Source organism: Populus euphratica, unplaced genomic scaffold, assembly GCF_000495115.2.
Source record: "Populus euphratica unplaced genomic scaffold, PopEup_1.0 scaffold149.1, whole genome shotgun sequence".
Taxonomy (NCBI): Eukaryota; Viridiplantae; Streptophyta; class Magnoliopsida; order Malpighiales; family Salicaceae; genus Populus; species Populus euphratica.
This window is the reverse complement of record NW_011499946.1, coordinates 133,327-160,260: the sequence shown is the minus strand read 5'-3', so window position 1 is coordinate 160,260 and position 26,934 is coordinate 133,327. Positions and strand designations below refer to the sequence as shown.

Genomic DNA, 26,934 nt, shown 5'->3' with positions numbered 1-26,934 from the left:
TGGCACCCTCACTCGATGCATCAGATATGTCTTCAGGAATGTACCATGGTGTGTTGTTCGTGTTCAAAATTTGCCAAGTGAAGCCCTCTCTCTCCTGTTGCATACAGATCTTGTACATGTTTGTATATCTTTACCTGATGTTGTATCTACCACGCGGTGTTTACATTTCCTAGTGTGAGGTTCGATAGAGCAGCTATAGCTTTAACATCAGAATTTAGAATGAACTGAAGTATTCCTGCTGCAGTTTTGTTTTTTGAGTTTTAGCTAGCAGCCTATTTTGTTATAAGAAACAGCATCCGCGTTCATATTTCAGTAGGTTCAGCAGAACAGAGAACAGCTGAACAGGATAACTGGATGCAATTATGAAATTGAAGCCACAAACCTACTTTAAGCCTTGGTGAGGGATCTGGATTCCGGACAGAGCATCCCTGACTACTCTGCAGATTCAGATGTGTGATAATACCTCAGGAACTGCTCCCGAGAGTCCTCACGAGCTCTGACTTGTTTGCGTAGAGAAAAGAAAACATGTAAAACTTGCACTGTTGACTGTTGCTTCAAGGATCCGGTACTCTGTTGCATTGCTGCTACGAGTGCTCATACAGCTGCTGCTGCATAGTCGCTTCAATGATTCATGGAAGCTGTTAATGATCCTGGGCTGTAGCCATTCGACATTTCTCGAATCAGCCCAAGAAAAACCAATTAGGATCCCAACTTGCGATTCTGATCTGCTTCTATGAATTCCCCCCCCCCCCCCCCTACTATTCTGGGAAGTTTTTGATTTGGTTTGAAGCTTAAGCCAAGATGTATGTTCAAGCCGAATGTCTTGCTCTTATGAAGATCACGATCCATCAATTGCTGAAGGTTGACAGGAACGCTTAACCTGAAAGGCATGACCGCGATTTGTCATCAAATATATTTAGTTTTTATTTGGGAGTGCGGCTCAAGGTTTGCTAATCAATTTTTTTTTCAATTGTTTTAAAGTGATGATGCAAAAAATAAAATTTAAAAAGTATAAAAAATATTATTTTAATATATTTTAAATAAAAATACTTTGAAAAATAACCATTACTGTACTTATATTTATTATCTTGGCTAGAAAAAAAAAAAGAAGAAATTTGAAGCTATATAGGGCTTTTTTCCAACAACAAATGATCACGATCGTCTCTCTAGTTGAAGAAGTTCTTGGAACTTTACAAGTATATGTAAAACCTTATAAAAATGCCACACAGACATTGTAAGAATAATTCAAAAAAAAAAAAAAAAAAGACAAACGTTGTAAGAACAAAGAACTGTACTGGTACTATATTGCTACCACATTTTTATTTAGAACAAGTACTGATCATATATATATATAAGCCCACTACAAGATGCTTTTTTGCTGATTTTCCGAACTTATAATTCGTAAACCGAGGCTTTCTCCGTATAGCTTTATTCCATTTTGGCGTAATATTCTCAAAAAAGTTTTGACGTGTAGGAAATAACATGGAACATCGAACAGATCATTCATGGCCAAGATTGACAAGTTCAACCTTAAAAAAAAAAAAGTAGATTAGACTAACTTGTTGTAGCCAGTTAAGATTGTTTTCATACCTAAATTAGTTAGGTTTCAAAATTTTATTTAGTTTAGGTTTCATTAGCAAGATTGGTTTTAGATAACATTTAAGAATATATTATTATTATTATTGTTATTATTATTATCAATATTATTATTGACATTTAGAATTTATCAAATCAGAGTTCTCTCTATAGTTTAAATACGTAAAAAAAACCTCTAGTTTTCTATCTTTCCCATTAAGCTGTATCATTTTCCTAGCAGATTTAACATATTAAACAATAAACATGATAATAATGGTGGTACTACCACGAACACTGGTTTCTAAGGCTTCTTCAACCTTCTTTTGGAGAATCCAAACTAGTGGGTTATCAATGGTTTTACACATTGATTTTGGGTGTTTGTTTTTGCAGAGAAATCGTATTTGATAATGTTTTTTGAACTTATTTTTTATTTTTTATGTCAGTTTCATATATTTTTAAATCAAAATACTTTAAAAAAACAACATTACTATACTCACAAATACTACCTTTACCACTCCTCGGGAACGAAAAGCACAAAGTACGTGCGTTCTCGTAGTGGAGTACACCGATGACATCAACCTCCCCGAAATAGCCAACCTTTGATATGATGAGGTTCTCCCATAGTATTCATTTCTAAGTTCTTCGTGAAACACTCTCATCTTGATTTTCTTTCTAGCTAAACCAATAGCTTCCATAACTATAAGCCTACAAGGGAACCAAATACAAATACTATCAATTATCTTGCAGCGGCTGGAGTAAGTGGACAGTCATGTCATTGTGGCCCATTCCTGTGATAAACATATCTTTGTTACAGAAATATATATGTTTCCATGATGATGAAAGCGAAGTTTGTTCTGATACAACGATGGCATCCATATAACGTGTAAATTGACTGTATCCTCTCAATCGACATAGAGGTTGCAAACGATAATCAGAGATCATGGCAGCAATGAATCGAAGAGTGCAGTCGTGTCTGTCGTAATTGTGAAATTTAGGCTGGAATGCAAAAAAGGTCGAAGTTTGGTCGTGTCTGTCATAGATGTGACTCTGCTTCTGCTTCCCCTATATCAAGCAGCTGTCTTGTGCTCTCAACAGCTCCTGCTTCTTCATTTCTTATCTTTCAATCGAAATTTTTAATCTATTTTACGGGTGAAGCCTTTTATTTTTCTTGTTCCTTTGTTCTTTTCAACGAGGGACATCCCAACTAAACCAATGAATGGAGGACTGGTAGGACGCCACAGTAGCTTCCTTCTACTAAATGAAAATGGAGCGATTGTTGGATTAGATAAAAATCCCTTTGGAAAGGAGGGAAGGAAAGAATGGCATTTTCGCCGATGATCAAATCTCCTGCTCAAAAGAACACAAGTAAGAACCTCTTCTGATAAAAAACAAATGATAATAGGAATGGAGAAATGCACCTGGTAGTGGTGATGTTATATGTCAGGCAAAGCAGCAGGAGAAGGAGAAGAAGAAAAAAAAGCTGTTTGGCTTCTTGGAGTCAAAACCCTTAAAAATTAAGCCCTACCATCTTCCTCCTCTAGGTAAGGCTCACTCTCTATTAATGTCATGTAATTCAAAACACATGAGCTCTCTTGACTTTTTGGTATTAGCAGACAAGAATCTCCTCGGACAATGCCATTCCTTTTCGGAGAACTCATCAGTGAGTGAAAAATATGATTCCCAAAATGGAAATCATACACATCATTTTAAGATCGCAGTAGTGAAGCAATCCAATGGGAAATTACAGCGACAGTCCTACAGTTTCAAAGCATACGATGCTTGTCTATCAGAATGTGCATGTGTAGCTTCATGATGAGAAGCTTTATTGCTGAATACTGGGGAGCTTAGACTTTCCCTGGATCCAGCTTGAAGGTTAGATCAAACGAAGCAATGGCCCCGGGTTGTCGTATGGATGATTCTCCTGATGTGACACTTAAAGCTGGTAACAAGTACCTGCAAGACTCGCTTGATTTGACGAGGGAGCACCTGCTGAATCACAATCTGAAGGGAAGATAACAGGTTTTATATCCGTGAGCGAGCAGTTTTATGGATGGATAGCAGAGTGCCCGAGGAGGTTTCAGAGCACATATGACAGCAGCAGGTACGAATTTGCAAGTAAGTGCAAGAGCTTTAAGATCTTCTTCAATAATATCCCGGAGAACGGGACGCAACATAAACTATGGTTTCTCAAGGTTTAAAAATTATACTCCTAAATTATTGAGAGAAACTAGAATTTCTCAAACACTAAAATTATAGCTAAACTACAGAGAAGCCCAGCTGTCACGCGTCTTGCGTCGGGATGGGTGCAAAATGCAGATGAAGGACACCATGATTTCACCACTGAGAAAGCTGTTAACGTTACTGAAACCATAAAAGAAGAAGAGGACATTTAGACTAATTTTCTCAAGCAAAAACTGAAGATCAACAAAGGATAAATGCCAAGTAGCTTAAACAAATTTCTCAAATTAAAGCTCTTTACATAACATCCAAGAATAACAGGTGAAAAAGCTCAAACTTTTTATTTCTTTATTAAATATCAGTTATTCACAGGGATTCATGAGAAAATCACCTCTTAATTGTACCCTGATTCAAAAAAAAAAAAACAAAAACAAAAAACTGATGGAATACGAACCCATGGAACATCTAGTGATGTTATTCAAAACTATACAACCTTATCCTACTTTAAAAGCAATTAGGATTTTTATGTTAATTTTAAAGTACAAAAGATAAAGTTTAATTGCACTAAAATCTGGAAATATTTTAAAACTAATTAATCTATAATCTTACATCTTCATTTTTCACCGTCACACGCGGTACACCTTGTAAATAAACACATACTTAGTCTCTCATATATCTTTACATATAATTTAAAACCTTTATTTTTTATATAGTCCTCTCAAGTTTTACTGCACTTCCTTCCTTATACTTCATTAATTTAAGTGAGTAAAATAATGATTAAAAGGTTGAGAATTTTTTACTGCATCAAAAAACTCTAAAAAAAAAATTATATCTTGGAAGAAAAATGTATTGTATGCAAGATTATTCTTGTGTAGATCAGGAAGCATTTTCTTGCTCAAAATAGCGTTATTGCATGCTGCAATATTAAGATTTTTCTAAACTCTTGTTCTTTTTTATATTTACTTTTAGTTCTAGTTATTTTATTATTGAATTTAGTTACTGTTTTAATATTAGAAAAGAAAACAAAAATCCATTTATGTACCTAGTTCTTTTTATGTTTTAATTTCCAAACATAAAATCCAGTGAATATCCCCATGAAAAAGCTATCCTAGTCTAAAATCCAATGAATCTTCCCATAAAAAAGCAGTTGGATGAACATGAAGAATCTTTAATGTGAACTGAAAAATCCCATAATGCTATTATTGCATATAAATTGTCTTTTTGGTGAAGCGGTAGCTTTTACTATTTAAAGTGTTTTTAAAATTATTATTTTTTATTTTAAAAAATATTAAATTAATAATTTTAAATATTCATAAATAATTTTAATGTGTTGGTATTAAAAAAAATTTAAAAATTATTTTAATATATTGAAACGGGCCCTATCAGCACAAACACACAGGAATAATCTTACTGTTGATGTAATAATCTAACAGTTGATGTAAGATGATAAGTTTCAACTACTTTTGTCTACCTTAATTTGATTCGACTCTTGCAGGGGTTTTTCTCTTTATCTTATCTCTTATGATTTAATTTAGCATGAGAGATTCTCCTTAATTTAACATCACCAACACGTAGCCTTCCTTTTTAGTGGCTTTCAAGCATCGATTCCAGTTAGTTTTTAGTCACTTCTGTAGAAGCTAATAGGCATAAAGTTTTGCTGTCACTTCCAAAAGTTGTCGCTTTAAAATTCTGAAAATCATTGATATGCTTAGAATGCACTCATCATTTAATTATTTATTCTTTTTTTAATTCAATGCTGGTTATCATCTCGTTCCAGTAGGATGTGGCCATTATTAAACGTCAAATTAATTTCAATCCATGAAAATTTATCATGAAAAAACATAATAATAATAAAAAAAAAACCCAAGTTAATTCTTAATGGATGGATGCTGATTGTGAAATGAATGTTTTTGGATCATCAAGATTAAGATTTTCTCTAAATATCAAACACTCCCTCCCTTAATTAACAGGTAACTTTCATAGATTAAGTCATTAATTATGCTTCCGCAATACATGATTTTGCCATACCTTGATGAACAAGGATGGTCGAACTGTTTGGTAAACAATTAATTTAATTGCCTGGAACTTAATCTCTTATTTAATTTAGTTTACGTTTGATTTATATAATGAAGATGTTTTAAATATCGGGGGTTCAACGAATCAGTCTTTGTCTATTACAGCAGAATAATCCTTGAAGATACAATTTGGTAGCATTTCTAATGAAATGCTCTACCTTGTTTAAATGGTCCTTAATTTCTTGGACATAAGGAAGGCCCCTTAACCAATAGTAATGATATTGTATTTTTTTTAAATATAATAATGTTATTATTTGATGTTAGTACGTAAAATGATGAAATTGACCATATTGATATGAGGGTGTGTTTTAAAAATTATTATAAAAAAAACTTATTCTTAATTAAAACACAAGCTATTTCAAAAATATATTTATTATCATAAAATTAAAAAAAAAAACCTTCTAAATTTTATCCATCAAACCTCCCAACCAAACCAAACATGCTCTACAAAAACTTTATATTAAGGAATTCAAGACAAGAATTGTTTGAAAACAATATTATTGAATATGGTGCATCCACAATGAAATCATTAATCTTGAATATTATTTTAATAGAAGCTGGTTGAAGAATTTTATTAATAGAACTGAGGTGGAGTCTAGGGTTTACGTTAAGAGGATCGAATGAGTTACACTATCAAAGTCTCATCGACAGATTGTTGAAGAATAACCTAAAGTAATTTAAAACGTTAATACGAGTTTTGAGATTCTATATACAAAATGTAATTAATTAGTGGTTAAACGTTCCATGACTTCTTGGAATAAGGTCTTCTGGAATAGATTCTTTCTTTCCTTTCCTGCAATTGATTGGCATATATTGTGATAGATGTGCATTACTATACGCATTATCGATAAGAAAAACTATAAATTATGATTTTTTTCAAAGTTTTAAGAGAAAACTTTTAGTAGGATTAATGCAAAACTATGATGTATTAATTAACCAAAAACTTCTAAAATTATAATAGTAGCAAAATGCAATTTTAACCTCACTCCACCACATTATTAAACACACCGTATCAGACACCCTCTCTTTCGCAACAAAGATTTTTTTTTTTTTGTACTTGTGTACATTAATCTCTCTTACAATTTTCCCTTGATACCGATTAAGAGGAATTGTCTGGACTTAATGAATGACCTCTTCAAAATTGGACTCTAGCTACTTATAGACATTTTGGGACCTGTAGGACCGTGTCAAAAGTTGCAAATTAATATACATAAATCATAACGACTTGGTCAGCCAATCCGAGAGGTCAAGTGGAGAAGGCGTGGAGGGGACTATGCCCTAGACCAACCCCTCACGGAGTCTCTATGTCTGATGTTTTTTGGACGAGTTTTGATGGCTACAGTTTCTCGAAAGGTAGTGAGAGGTGGGGAAGTCCTATTTCTTCACGCAATATCCCACTATAATTTCAGCCCTTCGCGAGCCTCCTTATCCCACACCAGAACCCTCCCTCCTCTTCTCCACCCATTTCTTGAGTTGATCCACCATGCAAAGTACCTAATTTGTCATCATTTATCTAATCATTAACAAAAATATTAAGGGATTTGAGGGGGTAACACTTTTTATATGATTTATATGAACATGAATCACCTAGATTTTTTTTCATTCATATTTTTTTGTATTGGATACTCTTTTTTTTTTTAGTTTTTTTTGCTTCACATTTAATTCTTTCATATTAAATTTATTTATAATTGAATTTAATATTTTATTTTGGTTGGTTTTATATAGGTTCTCATGATGCTAAAAATAAATTTTCGACATTAAGTGAATACTTGTTGGCAAAATAAAACTCAAATTTATGTATTCAAATTGATTAAAATTTTAAAGACCTAATTTTACAATGAAACAAATATTTAACTTATTTTTTTCTAAGAAATAATATGCACTCATTACCATATGAATATATAGAAAGTTAAAGACAAGGGATTCGATTATGAATTCGTCGGTTGGTCGGGTTATCAAACACACTAGGCAGCACACATTTCATCATCAAGACATTACATGTCAAGAAAAAAATGATTGTTAAACAACGTGGTCATGACATCACAATGGGAATAATTGCAACATGCTACATAGAATAAGTTTTAATGTCCGAATTCATACTCTAAGACCCTAACGTCAAGTCCATTAGAAACTCAGAAAAGGAAAGAAAGCTGTGTTCAGACTATTGCGTACCAAAGACAACCGATGGCAATGCCTCTTGGTGGAAATTCTGTTTCTTGAAATAAAACATTAGGTGATTACTGGCTATTAATGGACGATAATTAATGACACATGCCAAGAAAGCTTTACTACAGAGAAAGTGCTAATCAATTTGAGTCCATATCTTCCCTACTTACAATCTAAAACCTAACCCTTAAAAAAACATTGTCTTAATTAAGGTTCCAAATATTAGATATGTATTAACCTTAATTAATCATCAAAGTCCTTTTCAGTAATTTGATGGTATGAAGATGACTTGTGTCTTGTGTAGCCTCTGAACCTTTCAAGCAAGTCCAAAATACCAAGTTTCCAATATCGCTGAATCCAACTTCCGCCCGACGCAAACGGCCAAATCTCTCTCTTTTTCTTGCTTCGTAAGGTCGACAGCATGCATTGATTATCACCCCTCTGACCCCCCCTATTCTTGATTTTGTTTTCCTTTGATCCTTAACCTTTTGAATTCAATATTACAGCAGCATTTAATTAATGCTTCATCTGGTGGTGTTAATACAGTTCAACTTGCTTTTCTAGATGCTTTTGAGATTGTTTCCCACCTGGACAAACATAAAATGAATGCTTTTTAGGTGATTTTCAATGGTTCTAATACACTAATATAAAGTATATAAAAAAATCATTCTGATATATTTTAAATTAAAAATAACTTTTGTAAAAGCACCCTGTATTATTTTACCAATCACACATTTAGAGAAATCCATACACTAGACTGGTGCGGATGATGCATTCTTAAGATTGTCTGATAAGAAGAATCAATATTAGTTCTTGTCATAAAATTAAAAAAAAAAAATCTTTTCATTGTCAAGGTTCTTTATTTCTACAAAATCAAGAGATTTCAGAAGAGTTTTCTCAAATGTCATCCCTTTACTTTTTATTGTGTACTAAAACGATCCTTATCTTTGACGATAATTGATAAAAGAATTAGAACAAAAGAAAAACAAGAAGCTGGAATCTGACATTAGGATAAAAGTAGTATAGGAACTGAACCAAGATAAAATTAAGAGTAGGGGGACCAAATAACGCCACTTATCCTTCTCACAAAATATATAAATACACACATAATATATGCTCTACACAGCCCACATATACACTCCTTTTCGTTCCTGTTTAATCAGAAGATTCACACCCATCTCTTCTTTTTATCTTGTATGTACATGGATTTCTCTTCTTCAAAGAAAACCATGAAAATCTCATTAGTAATAGCTGATGTAGCATCATGGAACTGTGCCATAGTCCTCTTATGCCTGATATTATTGGGGTCTATTAGAGAGAATTCCGTCCCAAAAGATCAGCCTGTCAAGGGAAGCCAGCTTTTGGATAGAGCTTGTGATGAAATATATGTTGTCGGAGAAGGAGAGACCCTCCACACCATCAGTGACAAGTGCGGCGACCCTTTTATAGTGGAGCAGAACCCGCATATCCATGACCCGGATGACGTTTTCCCTGGACTTGTCATCAAGATCACTCCTTCAAAGCCAAGGAAGTTGCTGAGGTAGTTCTCGGAGATGAGCAATGGCTTTTAGCATGCTTGATTTTTATTTTGTTTTTGTTTTTTTTCCCTTTTCAACTTCTTACACCCATATGCTTTCTAGTTTAGCAGTTTTATTACTTTTGTAATGAATAATACCATAGAGTTTTCGATAAGTTCAAGGCTCCAATTGGGTCCTTCATGTCCTGTAGAGAAAGGTTTTTTCCTAGAAAAGATAAATTAAGGTTGCATGAAAGTGAGAAGGAATCTTCAAAGAATTTGGAATTCACTATAGTTCCTTAATTTCAGCCTTTTTTTCCCACACCTTTTTGTATATATATTAGCTATGTAACCCTTGCTTTGTCGCGGGTAGGATAAGAACAATTTGAAGAAAAAAAATGATGTTCGGCCAACAAAATAACATTTTTTTAAAAAAAAGATGTTCGGCCAACAAAATAACATTTTTTTTAAAAAAAAGTTACAATGTTAGAATAATGAAAAATAAAAAATAAAAAAAAATAAATTATGTCTATATGTGCTAACCTTAAATTTGGCTAGAAACAATAAATTTGAAAAAACCTTAAAACTCAATTTTTAACTAACTAAATATTAAAGAATTAAAGTAAAAAAATTCAACATATAAAAGGAAAAAAATAAAATATTAAAGAATTAAATTAAAAAAATTCAACATATAAAAAAAAAATAGTAATTATAAATTAAAAAAGACTCGAGGCCGCTCGGCCAACTTGCAAAACTTATTGTTAAACAAAGAAAATCACAAAATCTAAGTTAAAAAAAAAATGTTGAATGTTGAACCATGAGATGGAAATGATTAAGAAAATAACAATTATAAGTCAAAAAAAAACTTGAGTCCATCAAGTCAGCCCTTCAAATCTATGGATCGGGTTATAAGATAGGAATAACATTATAAAAATAAAAATATAAAAAACCACGAAGTCTATTTTTTAAAACCAATGTTGAGTAATGAGATAACTAATAATAATTCTAAAAAAAATGGAAAACCATGCTAGCTAATTATAAAACCCGTGACCTTAGCTATTTGATTGGAAGCATCAAATCTAGAAAAACCATGAATCTTAAATTTTAAAAAAAATAAATATTAAATAATAAATTTGAAAACAAAATCATAAAAAAAAAGAATTTGAAAGAGAAAAAAATTAAAAGAATAAGAACAAAATTTGAAAGAAAATAAATATGAGGGTAGATAATTTTGGATTAAAGAGATAAATTGAAAAGAAAAATTAATTTTACTAAATAATTAAAAAAACAACAAACTAATAAAATTAATTTTACTAAATAATTAAAAAAAAACCACCAAAAAAATGAGGATTAAATATAAAAAAACAACAAACTAATTTTTTTTTATTAAAGGTTAAAATTGAAAACAATTGAAAGTTTATAAAAATGGCAAAAGAATGAAGAAAAAAAAAAGAATAAGGACCAAATTTGAGAAATAAAAAATGAAAAATAAAAATTGAAGGGTTTAATTGAAAAAACAAAAAAAAAGCTCACAAAAAGACCAAGGATAAAAATTAACAAATTAAAAGAATAAGGATTTATACTTAAATGTACACAACTAAGAGGACTATATTGAAATTTTAAATGCTAGGGATGAAGCTCGAGGAAGTAGAGAGATTAGAAAAGAATAAAAAAGGAAAGCGGCTTCGTCTATAATCCACCCATAAGAACTCAATTTAAACCGCCTGAGGTGGAAGAGAATGCTGTGAAAAATTTAATGACATGATGAAAGAAATTTTTTTATCGTCGTATAAAGTCACATGCGCCACCAAAGCGCTGCGGCATCTCCCATGCGCCTATTAAGTTTTTTTTTTATGTTTTTTTAATTACTTTAAAAGACAAATATATCTTTATGCTAATATGCTTATGAATAAAAAAACCCACATAAAAATACAAAATTGTCCCTAAACCAATTCCAAGATAAAGGTTAATTTTGTGATATTTTACTATGTTAAGAATAATGAAAATACAAAAATGCCTCTAAATCAATCCTTAATTAATTTTGAGATAAATGATAAGCTAGTAATTATAACATGCAAAAAAATAAAATCTTATAAAAGCCCCTGGCATCCAAATATCCGCGTGTTTTTTTTCAGACAATGAAGGTATTTCATTGTTCATAAAAAAGATGAAAATACATTTATATCCCCACTAAAAATAAGAATGACAATTGAAAAAAACAATTTTACTCCTGAGCTTAGTCTGCTAATCTGAGTAATGATATATAAAAAATTCATTTTACTATTATAATCCACAATAATTATCTCACGACATGTATATTTTTGGTAAATATAAAAGAAGTATATATTTTCTGCTCATGCATCCTCTGTACTCTTTATATAAATGATTCACATCTATGGAAAGTTTATTTGGGATTAATTCTCCTAATCTATTGATTGTTGGTGTTTGTTATCAAATTCCTATAGTTTACTGTATTTTTAAACGTATTTTGCCTATGATTTGGAACTAGCTCCATTAGATTTACATTAGAATAATCGAGTTAATGAGGGAACATCTTGATTTCTGAGAAGATTCTTTCTTTCTTTCTCCACAACTGCTTGATCTTTATTTCGTTAATTTATTATGATCCAAGCTTTCCTACTGGGATATTTTGTGAAGCAGCAGAAAGAAGGAGAGTGGTCTATATTTCTGCAACGGCAACTCTTGCTTCCACTACTCTTAAAAAGGATTCTAAATAATGGTGGACCATGGAAGCTGGCCATTTGTTTATAACTATAACGTTGTTGATTGAGTTTGTCTTTTGTCTTGAAGTGGCTGGTCTCTCTTAAGACATTGAAAAATTATGAATCAAATTTCAGTGCCATGTCCTTACGTTATTGCTTGTAGTTCCTTTCTTTCTTATCCAGCGAGCTTAGGTATAAGAAGAACAGTCTGTGTCGGCATCAAACAACCAAATAATTCTGGAGCAAAAGACATGCTCTGATCGAGTAGGGCTAAAGTTGATTGTGGCCACATTGAATTCTCACAGCACACCCACATGGACAACCATGTTGCAATTAATACCGTTGTGCGTGCCACAGTAAAGGAAAATGTTTTGTTTCAATTACCAGAGAGAGTGGCAGCGATATGCTTCTCGGTTTAGTTCGAACTAGAAAGGTGTCTCGCGAAATGCTGCAGGTTGGGCGCTCATTTTTTTTCTAACGTTATAGATTGATGATAAAAAGGCACTAGTGTTCTTCTGGAAAAAAAACAGCAAAAATAATAATTCAGTAATTGACTTGACAGGTAGGTTGAATTAATAATATGATTAAAAAACATTAGCGACAGTAAATAAACTAATCTAAAAAAATGTTGAGGGATTTTGAGAGATGAAATTGTTTTTTTTTAAAAAAAAATTCAATTTAAAACTGATCCAAAATAAAAATAAATAGCAATAAAAAAATAATAACTAAATCTAACATCAAAATAAAATAAAATATAATGTTGAAGGATGGAATGGTAAATAAAACTCAATAATAAAATAATCCCAAACAAAACAAATAGATATTAAAAAAATAAATATTAAATTTAATATAAAATTTAAATGAAACCAAATACCGAGAGATAAAATTAAAAAATAAAATCAATTTAAAAATGATATAAAAAATAAATATGAATAAAAAAATAAAATCAATTTAAAAATGATATAAAAAACAAATATGAATAAAAAGAAGTCAAATTTAATATCAAAACAAAATAATAATATACCTTTCAACTTAAGTAGATCATCATGTGATAAAAGGATAAAGAAAAGAGGAAGAAAAGGAAAAAAAATGATTGTTAGAGCCTCACCATTGAATCACTCTGAACACGTACCCCACTATAAAAAATTTCTTTCCACACACTGGTGAACACGTACCCCACTATAAAAAATTTCTTACCATGGCGATTCTAATGCGTCCATAAACGATGATTGGATGCTGTTGGAAAAGGTTATATACACCTTCAAGATATGGTGACCTCTTTTCACACACTGGCGTATATGCAATGCATATTTTAGCCAAGTTGTCATGCTCATTCTTTTCGGTCCTTGTTATTTTTTTTTCAAACTGTATCTCTCAAGTCTTAATTGTTTTATAAAATAAAATCGTATTTGTATTTGTAAAACTAGGCATCAAACATGTGTCAAAATTTTTTATTGACATTGCGGAATCCCCATATCTTCAATCTAAAAAAAAGAAAAGTAAGGGATAAAAAAAGGGGTTGAATCTCTTCCTTGACCATGCAAAATAGTTCTTGATGTTTGGAAAAAAAAAAAAAACTCAAAACTTGTCCATTGTTCAAATTAAGTCTAATTTAATTTATTTTATTCAATCAATTAAGAGTAGTTTTTCTTTCCCAGGACTTTGAGTAGTCAAAAAAAAATCAAATAAAATAAATAATCAAATTCAATTTTAAATTAATCATCAAACAAACAAACAAAAAAGACCGAACAAAATTGTTATAATTAACAGTGTATCACCCCCACAATGAACAACATAAACATGAGAACTTTTAGTGTTTTTTATAATATAATGGCAAAGAGATTGGAGCAGATCCTCGAATGGGGCTTTGCCCAAGATTTTCAAATATTAGGTGAGATTTATTTATATTTTTTAAATTCTATTAGTTGTCGAGTACCAAAATGAAATGTAATGAAAGAGAGTATTAGGGTTGAGGATCGAGTGCAAACCGCCAATTAAAAAGAGTAAAATATTTGTTTTGATAGATAATTGCTTTTTTGTCATCTATCAATGATCAGCGTGTCATCACTGTTGAGTACTGAATTGTCTGTTTTGATCAATAATTCAATATTATCAGAACACAAAATACAAAATGATTTGCTAACCTATACAATACATCCACACAAGCGTCCGTACGATTTCACAGGCCGATCAGATGCAACCTTCCTTGTCATTCACATTGATCAACATTCTTCCTTGCTCCAATAATTCAAGGAGGCCATAGCCATAGCCATAGCCAAGAAGATTCAACCAAGGGTTCTCAAATCCAAAAGATTATACCCTGAAAGTGCAGAGAAAATCCTCCATTTTGAGTTTTAAAATAAAACATAAAGTTGTTTGTGTAATAACTTAAACCTGTTCTTTCGAATCCAAACATGAATTATAACTTCCAAGTAGGAAAATCAAGTTAAGACCCTGTAACTTAACTAGGAAGAAAAATTCCTTCCTATGCAACTGATATGATTGATACAGCTTCTACTGGATAATTGATTGATCATGGTGGATCCTGGTTGACGGTCGGTTCTAGTTGTGATTGGTCAATTCTAGTTAACAGTAGATTGTGATTGGTCAATTCTAGCTGACGATGGGTCCTAGTTGATGGTCGATTATCAAAGAGAAAATCTTGTGACACTTCAAAAATTTTGCTTGTGTTTTGCTTTATCTATCTAGTTTATAATTGAATTTACTAAACGCTACACGTTATTACTCTTTATTTGTGAAAGACTTGAGTTCAAGTCAATGCTCAAATATAGATACAAACAATTCATCCCTGTAATAAAAATAAATATTAGAAGCATTGAAAGTAATAAAAATATATATAATTTATAATTGATTGATTATACAGACACTGTAATTGATCTTTCTAATTAATAATAGTCCATCCTGGTTGATGATATTGATCAATCATATGATTGATTGACCTCGAATGTTGTTGATCATCATGAAAAATCTATGACACTTCTTCTTGAGTTTTGCTTTGTCTATCTAGTCTATAATTAAATCAACGAAACATTCCACTTCAATAATAATATATAACAATTGACAATCAACCATGTCTGAAATTGAATGCCAATTGAAGTACAGAGGTGAATGACTTCTCTTATAAGAGCTAGGAAAATGAGGCAACCACTGAAGGCTCCTCATAGCTTAGTTGAACTTGCAAACATTGAATAGCCCTCTTATTATGGCCTAAGCGTAAGGTATTGGTGACCTGCTCATCTTCATAACATGAAGGAGCATCTCTTGCCAACTGCCCTTTGTTTTTTCTTGACCTTTCCTAGCTTCCAATCAGAGGACAAAATGAGAGAGAATCTCTTATATGCTCTTAGCAATAGCTCTTTCAAAGACATCGATATGGAGAAGATGTCTGCCATAGTATTGTGTACTCCAAAAAACCTCCCTATTTATCATAGAAATGAAAAAGGCCTCCTAATACGGATATCTATAGCTTTATCAATGGCATATGCCATTGTTTAAAGGGTTTGTGCCAACCCCGTCGAAGTGTTTATGAAGCTTGTTCAGGGAAATCTGAAGAATAGACAAAATGCCATCACTGGATCGGAATCGGGAAGGTATATCATAATAACTATATAAAAACAGCAACAGTCTAAAAGGGTTCAAATTGAGAAAGTGATTCTATTGTTATATTCTTTCACAAAAATAACATAAATCCACTGATATGAATAATTCTAGTCAAAATGTTTTGATGAGCTGCGAGATGATATTAAACAATATGTTCAACGGATTCCCTCTATTCCAGTGGAAAAAGGATTAGCATTGCATATTAGATCGACAAGTCTAATACAAAATAGATAAAGAAATGAAAGAAATCCTATAATAACAAATTCTAGAAAAAGAACGAAAGCTTGAACTTTATATTGAATAGGTCACAAATTCATAAGTGATAAAACTCATGAAGTACATGCTGCACCGTGAAACATCAAGATATTTAGGTGAAGCGACATTATAGCAAGATAGGCATCTAGATCCCAAACAGCAACTTTACTTTTTCTGTTTGGGAAAATGCAATTTGATCAGCGCAGGAAGTTCGACCAATTCAACCTGTTGTTTGCCCAGCAAGATACTTTTCAACTTTTCATCACAATTGACCACATTCTTGTTGTTTGGATCCTAAATGACATACACCACACAGTTTTGGCAAAGAGTTAGTTAAAAGAATAACATTAATAAAACCGAAAGTAAAATAATAACAAAGATACATACAATTTGCACAATTAGAATCGGTTGAGACATGTTATGATGCAGCTCCTACATATCCTCATATTTTGTTCTCAAAATGACAAGAAAATTGCAGAATTTAAGTTATCTCGTTAAGGTTAATAAATAATAAAATGAGCCACCTTTTACACGCAATCAAATGATAGGTCCCATTTTTGCTGAAACACCGCAACAGTGAATTACATATATATTTATCTATGACAACGCAAAGTTTGAAGAATTAGATGAACAAGATTAAGAATATTTCTTCTTTTTAAGAAAAAATGAAAAAAAAAATTCTTTCGTTTATTGATGGGTATTAGCAATTCATGTAATTAAGAACATTACTTCCAATTAGCATAAAAACATAAGCAAAAGATGAGATTAAAAAAAAGTACCTTGAGGTTGTTGGTTTTGATATAGGACCAGACACGCATGAAACAGCCCAAATGAGAAATCTGAGACTGACCCACAAAATCTCTAAGTGTAGAAGGTAAATTTACAAGATCAATTAAGTTGGCAAGCTGCTTTGGGTTATCTGTGATGGCCTTCTTCATCTTCTGCGGCAGCATTTTTTAACAGCCTATACAGCAGACTATAGCACACAATAAGTACAAGTCCTAAATCCGACAGCAACTCGTTCAGTAGAGTATGCATGAGTTTCTTTTTTTCAAGAACATGAGATTGAGATGAGATGAGCAGTTTACAAAAAACATTACTTTCTTGCGAGTATTATCAAACACCTTCCATGCATGCACTTGTTGTTTTCTTGTTATAGCCTTTGAAAGTTGTAAAAGTTAAAAAGCAAGAAAACACAATTGTATGTGATAGGGAGAAGAAAATGAAACAAACCCTAGAGGTATAATGAAGACTCTGACTGGGAAATTGGAAGTTTTGGGTCCTTTTTCTTTAATCGCGAGCTGCACCACAACACTCTTTCTTCTTCTTCGTCGATATGTGAATATAAATAAATACATGGAAAAATATAGATCTGATGTTGTTTTATCAAAAATATTGCAGCCCTGTTGGGTTTTCATAGTTTTATTTTACCCCCTTAAGCTTCATAATGTTCATCCATGCCCCTGCATTGTGAATCTTCCGTGCACGTTCCCGTTAGATTTTTTCATTGGTAAAAATGATGAGAATTAAATTAATTTAGATCTTGTTGTCACTTTAATTCAACAAATCGAGTAGCATTTGGTAGGCAGACGAGTAATGCCAATCATAATTATTTGTATTATAAATATTATTATTTTTATTATTATTAAAAATATTATTATTTATATAATAAATATTATTAATTTTATTATAATTTTGTTAAGTAATACATCTAGCATAGTTTTTAAACCTGATTTAATGATCATGAATTGACATGAATTAATCTAAAAAAATTCAATACAACTAATTAGATTACAACACTTATATAAATTAAATTTAAATTTTAAATTAACAACATAAATTTAATTCAACCAGCATTACCAAATTTAAATTTTAGGAAATAAGTAAGTTGGAATGTCGTGCCAAATCTTTGCAATCAACTTGGCATTTTGACCTAAGTAACAAGGCCTTCTACTTCTCTTAATCTATTGTTAGCAGGAACAGAAACAGGGCAAGAAACAGAGCCCAGATTCATAATACGTGCAAAGGATTGACATATAAAAAACAACAAGTTAAACATCTTATCAAATTTAAGAAATTTGAACTGCCTTGACCATCTAACATTCTAACACAGATATATACCTTTCTATCATTTTCGATTATTGCATTCAACATAAAAAAGTACTAACGATGCTAATGACATCAAAATCTTGCACCAAATCTCCTAAACACAATATCTGATAAAAAAGAAGTCAGAATCAATTCACTCCTTTAAGAATTTAAGGGATCTGGAGAAGCTGAAAAACACATACAGCGAACAGTGGGATTCCAACATCCTCTTAATAAATCAATAATAATGTTACAGTTGCTTCAAGAAACACCTATAACAAGATTTAGAACTCCACCCTATCTTACATCCATGAACAGAAAGGAAACCAGTGAATACAAAAAGGAAGACTCATTTTAAACAGGTATGGATCAGCATCCAACAGAATGGCAGATCATCTTCTTAATTTTCAAATGCCAAAACTATACACTCCCATTAAGAGACTAAAAACTGGGGAGATGCAGAGAGAGAAATAATTCGGTAAACATGAATTACCCATGTAATAAAATGACAAAAAATAAAAAACCAAAAAAGCCAAAAAGCCACAATGGAGAAAAAATGGTTAAGAAGAAATGGATATATAGTTCACCTGCAAAACGCGGTTGTCCAAGCGTATAGTTACTGGTTTGCTTGATCAATCAGTAAAGAACAGAAATCTGAGAGAGAAGAAAACCGAAGAGAAACAAGTAATTATTTTTTCATGAGGCTGAAAAGGAGAATATTTCTGCTTTTACTTCACTGTGTTTTCACTTTATTATCTTCCTGCACTGCATCAATCACACTCAAACATAGATTATAGCTTAATGCTCTACCAAGGAACCGAGGACTCGGGCAGTATAGCAAATTACTTGGTCTTATTCCGGAGAGTAATTAAAAGACTCACTTGAAACATAATTAAAATTTATTCCATTCACCAAAAATTTATAAATTTAGTCATCATAATTAAAGGATTGAAGGTGGGAAATTCCGTCACCAAAAAGCTTAAAGCTTGCATTTTTAAGCTTTGTAAAACAAAAGAAAATCACTTTTTTGACCTTGTATTGTCATATCTAACGAAGGTTCTAGATTTCTACATCAGATGTTCAGATTGTAATCTATTTCAAACAAAGCCAAGACGACTGAAATTGAATCCAACAATTCATAGACTGTTTAAACACTTGAAAAAACAACAACCCATTAAGAAAAAACGAAGAAAAATACAACCCATTTCCATATACATGGGAACGAAAACGAATTGGAGAGAGAGGGACGTACTGAAGAACCATGGCGGCAGCAGCTACTGACGTTTATGGCAGGGAAGAAGGAAGCTTTCGGTATAGTTTTTGAAGATATATAAATTTGATTAGAAGGTCAATGTGGGCTTTCTGATTATGGTCTCGACAATATACACTTGAAATAGGCCAGGCCATAAATTAAGGGCCTGCTTCTTATGCTACGGGCCTATGAATTTACCTGCTTTTTAGGTTTGAGATTTAAATTGATCCCATGTAATTTTGAGATTTTACAAATTCATCCACAAATTAGTTTTTTTATAAAAAAATGTGGTTATTTTTGAAATTTTTTTATTTATTCCAATAATATACTATTTTCTCCTTATTTTATGATTTTTACTTACTTGTGTATAATTAAGTTATATAAAATATGATTTTAAGTTCGTGAGATCAAGATTTTAAAACAACTACATTTTCATTGTCTTGCTTTATGAATTTTGCAATAGGATGAATTATTTTTATTTTTTGTTCCCTTTAATCTCTTTTTTTGGAGAATATTTCTTATAAGAACTCCTAGCCCTTCTTTTTTTTTATTCTTTGGTTTGATTTTTATGTTATTCTATGCGTTAGCAAAATGAATTCTATTTAAGACAGTAAAAAAAGATTTAATCACAATAATCAAGTGTGTAATCAATGTAATTCATGCTTTTCCTTGCATAGTTACATATAGCAGCATGCTAGTTCTGATTAGTATAAAACCACAATAATTTTGTTTGACATAAACTATTTTAGATGTATGTTTTTAAAAAATATTTTTTATATTTATTTTTTATAAAATATTTTACAAGAAAATTAGTCAAATAAAAAATATTTTAGAATCAACCTTCAAACTTAGTTTATATTTTTAAATCATAAAATTTCATAAAATATTTTTCTGAACCATAATCTACTGTTAATACTATTCAACTATTTTAATTATTATATTCATCTTATTATCACCACAATCATCATTTTACCATCTTTTTTTATTACCATCATGACTATCTTATCATCATCTCTCATGCATCATTGTCATCTCATCACAACCATTTTATTATCATCATTTAAAAATATTTTACACATAAAAAATATTTTTTCAGTTCAAATATTAAAAGATATTGTAAATATAAAACATTTTTTAAGAAAAATATTTTACTTTAAACAAAACAAATAGATCATAAATAATAAATAAGAAAATAATGATACAAAACTCCGTCATTGTTGATCATTCCTTAAACACTTTATGAGGAGATTAGAAAAAAAAATATCTCCTCAATCTTGGAGCTGTTCGAATTTGAACATGGAAATTCCCACATTGAAACACAATAATTAGATTACTTGTTTCAATTTCTATATTTGAATTCATAATTACACAATAAAATAAATTTTGAATATGTTTTTTTTTTCTAGGACCTGCCTTGGCTTTTAGCTTACGACCCCTTTTAGTATATTATATAAAATACAATAATAATAATAATAACAAAAATAACTTCATTCAAGTTAGGGATCAAAATGAATTTATATTTATGAAAAATCAAACATCAAGGCCCAAAATGAATACATATTCATGAGAAAGTAAGGCATTACCTAACGATTCGCTATGAATTTTTTAAGAAATCTCGGATTCAAATTTATAAGAAATCTCAGTAGTATCTATCAAAAATCACTATCAATGATGCACAAACTTAATTCTTGGTCTTATTTTTGTTTTGCTATGGTGATCATAAGGTGAGATTCAACTTGAAACAGTGACATGATGGGGCTCTTCCAGCATATATACATATATATAAAAGCAGAAGAAAACCATCTGTGTATAAAGTTATGCTGCTACATGCCAAGGCAACTCAGCTGCCTTTCAATATTCAAATCGGAGGAGCATCAGCTCCCCAGCTGCTTTTCGCCCCCTCGCCTACCGAAAAGTTTCTTGGCAGCTGGGGAGTAATTAGCGTTATTTTATTACTTATTTCTTCATAAATCATTTGCTCACCAACCCTCTGGTGGGGGGGGGAAGCATGGACAATTCAAGAGAGATGAATTGAAGAAGAATCACATACTATTGGGCGATCGTTTTCAAGATTTGGTTATGTAGAAGATAGAAATTTCAATGCATTGATATTTTTTATTGATTTAAATAAGATTAGTAAGTATAGTTGGATAAATATGTTATTTTTATGTGTTTGAATATTTTGATATACATTAAGGTTTTTAATCTTTCTTTTGGTTATTGTTAATGATTTTTTAATTTATATGTAATGATAATTATTAATTTATTTAATTAGATACTGGTATAGGTTTTTCAATATATATTTTGAATTTTTTATATAAAAAATATATGAAAATAGCTTATATTTTCAATATTTTTTAAAAAGTAAATTACAACTCATAGCGCGAGATATATAGCCAATAATAAGAATGCAGAGGACGAACAAAAGAATGCTTGCTGTAATATGAGACGAGAATCGAGAGCCGCCATGGAATTAGTTTAGAAAATATTTGGAGGCTGCCATTTGTCATGAATGACGTCCAAAAATTGAAAGCATGAATTGATATATTACAGCTTAAGCGTGTAAAACTTGTTACAATGGGTCCTTCGCCTTAAACATGATCAATCCATCTCCTGTGAAATTTCTTTCAACTTTTATGTGTCATTTTCATATGAAATGAAATCATTAATAATATATATTCTTATAATTTGAAAAAACTAGCTGCCTGGCGACCCCATTGTTACTGTCTCATAGCTGCCATTTAACAAGAAAGGGACAACCGGCTCTTTCCTTCGGCAAAACCCACCAAATTCTAATTAGGGTTTGGGGATTTTTTTTTTTAAATTTTGGTTTAACTTTACTCGAACTGGTTTTGGATTGGTTTTTTAGATTTTTAATCCAGCTAGAACTAGGAATTTAGCCTTTTATTTTTTGTTAGAACATAAAACTTAATTAGTTTGATTTATACCTAATTAATTTTGATTTTAATTTTGGTTGATTCGAACCGATGAAACTGGAATTTTTTAAGACGCAACCTGAAAAATCCCATATGGACCAGGTGAATAGGAGGTAGTTGGAGACAGAGCAGCTTGGTCATGTGAGGCCAAGTGCATCTATAGCTTCGCCCTTGTTTTTGGGTAGATGGAAGCAATATATTTAATAATAACTTAAAAATGGTTAAAGCTCATAGATCCTTCAGGTGAAATTGCATAGGCAATTTATGCTTTTTATTCAGTTAATTCTTCTTCTTCGAGAACCTGGGACAGGTGATGCTTCATAAAAGCAGCCCAGGTGGAATGAAATCTGAAATTCAATTCAATGAGGGCATTGATTCTCAGTCCTCAAATCAACATTCAAATGTAAAGATGGGAGTAATCATGATTATGCAACTCGGAAAAAAAGTCTCCCGCTGAGCTTTTTGACTGCTTTTTTTTTATGTTTCCAAGGACCAATAATGCCATCCTCACTTTCTTTTATCATAAAAAGGGAATTTCTAGTCTTCATCACCTGAAGGAGCCTCACTTTCTTTTATCATAAAAAGGGAATGTCTAGTCTTCATCACCTGGAGGAGGGAGGAGGAAGGAGGAGGAGGAGACCCCAAAAGAAGAAGAAAAAACTTGGAACAGCTAAAGCAACCAAGGATGGCAATCATTGGCAAGGACATTTGGCACACATATAATGGACACAGCTCACCATGCGCTAGCTGAAGAAGAAATGGCCTGGGCCAATGGGGGTAGCACTTTCTACAAATCGAAGCCTTAAACACGAAGCAACTCACTTGACAAGCACGCTAACGAAGCTTTTTTTTCAGCCATGATTGATGCAAACCGATAAAAAAGCAGTTTTGTCTTCCACTTATGCCTGTTGCTTTCTAGTACACATTTCCTACCTTTCAAGGAGGTTAAGACAATTTGTAACGAAACAAAAAATATAGGTGAAGACGATCAAGGAAATACCTTATCAGAACTTCCCTGTTCGGTGTAGCCGGTAACAGGTTTAAACACAGAAAGACAGCAAAACGTAATTAAATGGCATCATGGTTCAACTTGAATGCCCACATGGTGGTGTTCTACTCAGAAAGTCAATAGAAAGCAATTTATGGCTTTGTCATGCCTAGTCAGAAATTAGTCTTGCGTGTATGATTGTATACAGTGATTTCCAGTGGACAAGGAAGGCATACCTGGATGATTTTAGATAATGATTGAGGATCTAATAGCTGTGTGGTTCTGATTGATTTTCCAATGATAATGTATGAGGTGATGGTATGAAGCATGCATCAAGCTAGCAAGTAATAAAAATGGCGTTGGCATATGAAAGCTGTAAACATGGTCAACTGTGTAAAAAATGTGAGACATAACTTCAAGAGATCTGACTTGTTCAAAGTTTTCATACGTGTGATGCTAAAGGAGGCATCGTGTCCCTGTCAGTAAAGTTAAAACACCCAAGGTACTGTAAGCAAATAAAAAAATCTTCTTATAAACTAACCTTACAAAGCTGATAACAGGGAAACTCACAAACAACAAGAGAGTGGAGAGGGAGCTAGAAACAATGAGAAAATACCGATAGTGTTGAGAGGATATAGCAGAGAGAAGATGCAGCCTCGTTGCTTAAAAGAAGTCTCTCAAGCATGCCTTAGTGGCTGCTGTCCAAGCCCCATCCCTGGCTTTTCTGAGCCTCTTAACAAAATCAGCAAGCCTAGAAGCACATCAGCAACATGTCGCCATAACTTTGCTAAGACGACGACTTCCTCCATCTTCCCAAACACTCATTTCACAAATCCCGAGTCTCTCCCTTCTTTGCAAGAATCATTCAATGGATTCATCAAGGTATATCCACAGTACTCAGATACATATCAAGTTGATCAAACAAGAGCCCAAGAATACAATCATCTTGCACTCTCCAACCACACCTGCCTTGATTATATCGGCATAGGCCTGTTCTCCTATGCCCAGCTGCAAAAACATGAATCGGAAAAACAAATTCTCCCTTCCGCTTCTTCTCCTCAGCTCCCTTCTCCTCAAAACGTGCATATTCCCTTCTTCAGTGTGTCCTACAAGACAGGGAATTTAAAGACACAGCTACTTCATGGTGGCCAAGAATCAGCTTTAGAATCTGCAATGAAGAAAAGAATCATGAGTTTTCTTAATATATCTGAAAATGATTACTCTATGGTTTTCACCGCAAACAGAACATCAGCTTTCAAACTTCTAGCAGAGTCTTACCCTTTCAAGACTAGCCGGAAGCTTCTGACTGTGTACGACTATGAGAGTGAGGCAGTGGAAGCAATGATTAATAACTCTGAGAAGAAAGGAGCCCAGGTCATGTCAGCAGAGTTCTCGTGGCCTAGGTTAAGGATTCAATCAGCAAAATTGAGGAAAATGGTTGAGATGAAAAGCAAAAGGAAGAAGACGAAGAGAGGACTATTTGTCTTCCCACTTCATTCTAGAATGACTGGAGCCAGATATCCATATTTATGGATGAACATAGCAAAGGAGAATGGCTGGCACATCTTGATTGATGCTTGCGCATTGGGACCAAAAGACATGGACAGCTTCGGCCTCTCTCTCATTCGTCCAGACTTCCTCATTTGTTCCTTCTACAAGATTTTTGGGGAAAATCCGTCTGGATTTGGATGTCTCTTCGTCAAGAAATCTACTGTTCCCCTCCTAGAAGATTCTGTGAGTGCTGGAATGGTAAGTCTTGTCCCAGCAAAGAAGATGTCTCGGTTACTGGATGAATTTTCTGGTACCGATTCAGACTTTGAACATCTATCCAAGTTGGGATTACAAGAAGATGAATTAGACTCATCTAACTCTTTCTCAGGCCCTATATCCAGCCAGACAATGCATTCTGGAAGAGTAGAACAAGGAGAAACCTCTGAGTCTCAAACTACAGGAACAACTGCAAAACAGGAAGTATCAAAAACTTCAGGGATTGTGGAATCAGGGAAGCCTGCTGAAGTAATGCTACAAGGAAATGGGATCCTGGAAATTGAATGCAGGGGGTTGGATCAGGTTGATTCATTGGGACTGACACGGATAAGTAACAGATCAAGGTGCCTTATAAATTGGATGGTGAATGCTTTGTTGAAACTCAAGCATCCAAACACGGGGGAAATTCCCCTTGTTAGAATATATGGTCCAAGGGTAAAGTTTGATAGAGGACCTGCATTAGCCTTCAATCTGTTTGACTGGAAAGGAGAAAAGGTTGAGGCTCCTCTTGTACAAAAACTAGCTGATCGAAGCAATATATCTCTTAGCTACGGATTCTTACATCATATCTCATTCTCAGACGAGTACGAAGAGGAAAAGGCAAGTGTTCTAGAGAGGAGGGTGAATGGAGCAAAGGGAACTGTAACAAACAAAAGAAGAGAAAAGGCTGATCTTGGAATAACAGTTGTTACAGTTGCACTTGGAGTCCTGGCCAATTTTGAGGACACTTACAGGTTTTGGGCTTTCATTGCTCAATTCCTGGATGCTGACTTTGTGGAGAAGGCAAAGTGGAGATATACAGCTCTAAACCAGAAAACTGTTGAAGTTTAACTCACCATTTTACCGTCTCTGATTGTGGAATTCGCCATATTAAGCTATGCGCTATGCGCTATGCAGTCAAGAAAATTGTACATGTATATGAAGGGAATTACCAAAAGAAAAGAGAGGTAAGCCAAGTTATTCTTTCAGTTAATAATTTCAGAACTTTCCGGTCAGCTCATGATCTTCTCTAAAACATTTTAGACATTGTACAGCATACACTGCAAATATTTTAGCAGAAGAACAACCATATAATTGACTTAAAGTGGTAATCTAGTATGTTAATGCCAAGTACACACAAACTTGATGACATTGTTAACTCGTTTCAATGGTTTGCGTAACTTTTATCAGAGGTTTGCATCTTATGAAGAGTTCCCACTAGGTTATCCAACAAAAAAACGAATGGCATTTACTATAAGAGAAAAGATGATGCTCTTTTTTTTTGGGTAAATGAAAGAGACCCACAAACCACTAATCCAGTTCCAATTTTCCAGAAAAGAGCCCCATATCAGCAAGAATGGCATGTCTTGAAAAATTAAACATTGATGCTGACGACCAATTAATGGATAGTTTGCTAGATAAGGACCAAAGCAAGCCTTTTCAATTTTTTTAAATATCTCCATCCTGCAAGGATTTCGTTTTCAAAGCTCTCATATCAGCAAGAAACAACTATAGAAGAAGCCAATCTTATTGTTGGATTATAATTCGGTAAACTTTGAAAATTTCAGAACTGAAAACAAGGTGCCAGATTGTAATTGATGAGTTAGAGAAAATGTATTACCATCCACTGCCATTCGCTCAGATCATATCTCCTAAATACCACATCATTCCTTCTAGTTCAGCATCACTCTAGCAAATTGGCCCCTTTATACCTTGTGCAATCATTAGAAAAGATAGAAATGCGAAGTCTCCTGCACAGGGAATAACAACAACAACAAAAAAATTAATTGTCCAATTAACAAAGAATAGGAAAAA

The 26,934-nt window shown here is 32.6% G+C and overlaps 3 protein-coding genes across 8 annotated transcripts; 2 read left to right on the top strand and 1 right to left on the bottom strand.

Moving 5' to 3' along the window:
- The first annotated feature begins 9,196 nt into the window (after positions 1-9,196).
- On the top strand, positions 9,197-9,538 carry LOC105137629 (uncharacterized). Its single transcript, XM_011043434.1, has one exon. The coding sequence runs from the start codon at positions 9,197-9,199 to the stop codon at positions 9,536-9,538; it is 342 nt and encodes a 113-aa protein (XP_011041736.1).
- Positions 9,539-14,227: 4,689 nt separating this feature from the next.
- Positions 14,228-19,433, bottom strand: LOC105137540 (SWIB/MDM2 domain superfamily protein). 6 transcript variants are annotated; one of them, XM_011043322.1, is made up of 5 exons: positions 17,343-17,492; positions 17,210-17,269; positions 16,889-17,073; positions 16,279-16,403; positions 15,598-15,800 (listed from the first exon to the last, which is right to left on the bottom strand). In XM_011043322.1, exons 3-5 carry the CDS (start codon positions 17,060-17,062, stop codon positions 15,791-15,793), a joined length of 309 nt encoding a protein of 102 aa, XP_011041624.1. In that variant the 5' UTR covers positions 17,063-17,073; positions 17,210-17,269; positions 17,343-17,492; the 3' UTR covers positions 15,598-15,790. The 6 variants fall into 6 exon arrangements, with proteins under 6 accessions (XP_011041625.1, XP_011041624.1, XP_011041623.1 ...); XM_011043321.1 differs by having other exon boundaries at positions 15,601-15,800; positions 16,889-17,085; positions 17,343-17,490; XM_011043323.1 differs by lacking the exons at positions 15,598-15,800; positions 17,210-17,269; positions 17,343-17,492 and adding exons at positions 14,228-14,553; positions 18,785-19,432 and having other exon boundaries at positions 16,889-17,085.
- Positions 19,434-23,773: 4,340 nt separating this feature from the next.
- LOC105137537 (uncharacterized) lies at positions 23,774-26,209 on the top strand. The gene has a single exon (XM_011043316.1). It carries the CDS (start codon positions 24,022-24,024, stop codon positions 25,969-25,971), a length of 1,950 nt encoding a protein of 649 aa, XP_011041618.1. The 5' UTR covers positions 23,774-24,021; the 3' UTR covers positions 25,972-26,209.
- The last annotated feature ends 725 nt before the right edge of the window (positions 26,210-26,934 follow it).

Excerpts from the sequence above, each read along its gene's own strand:
- LOC105137629 (XM_011043434.1), top strand. The coding sequence starts at position 9,197 with ATGGATTTCTCTTCTTCAAAGAAAACCATGAAAATCTCATTAGTAATA.
- LOC105137540 (XM_011043317.1), bottom strand. The coding sequence starts at position 17,062 with ATGCTGCCGCAGAAGATGAAGAAGGCCATCACAGATAACCCAAAGCAG. Across the intron at positions 16,404-16,888 it reads TCAAAACCAACAACCTCAAG|GATCCAAACAACAAGAATGT; the intron begins GTACTTTTTTTT and ends TATGTCATTTAG.
- LOC105137537 (XM_011043316.1), top strand. The coding sequence starts at position 24,022 with ATGCAGCCTCGTTGCTTAAAAGAAGTCTCTCAAGCATGCCTTAGTGGC.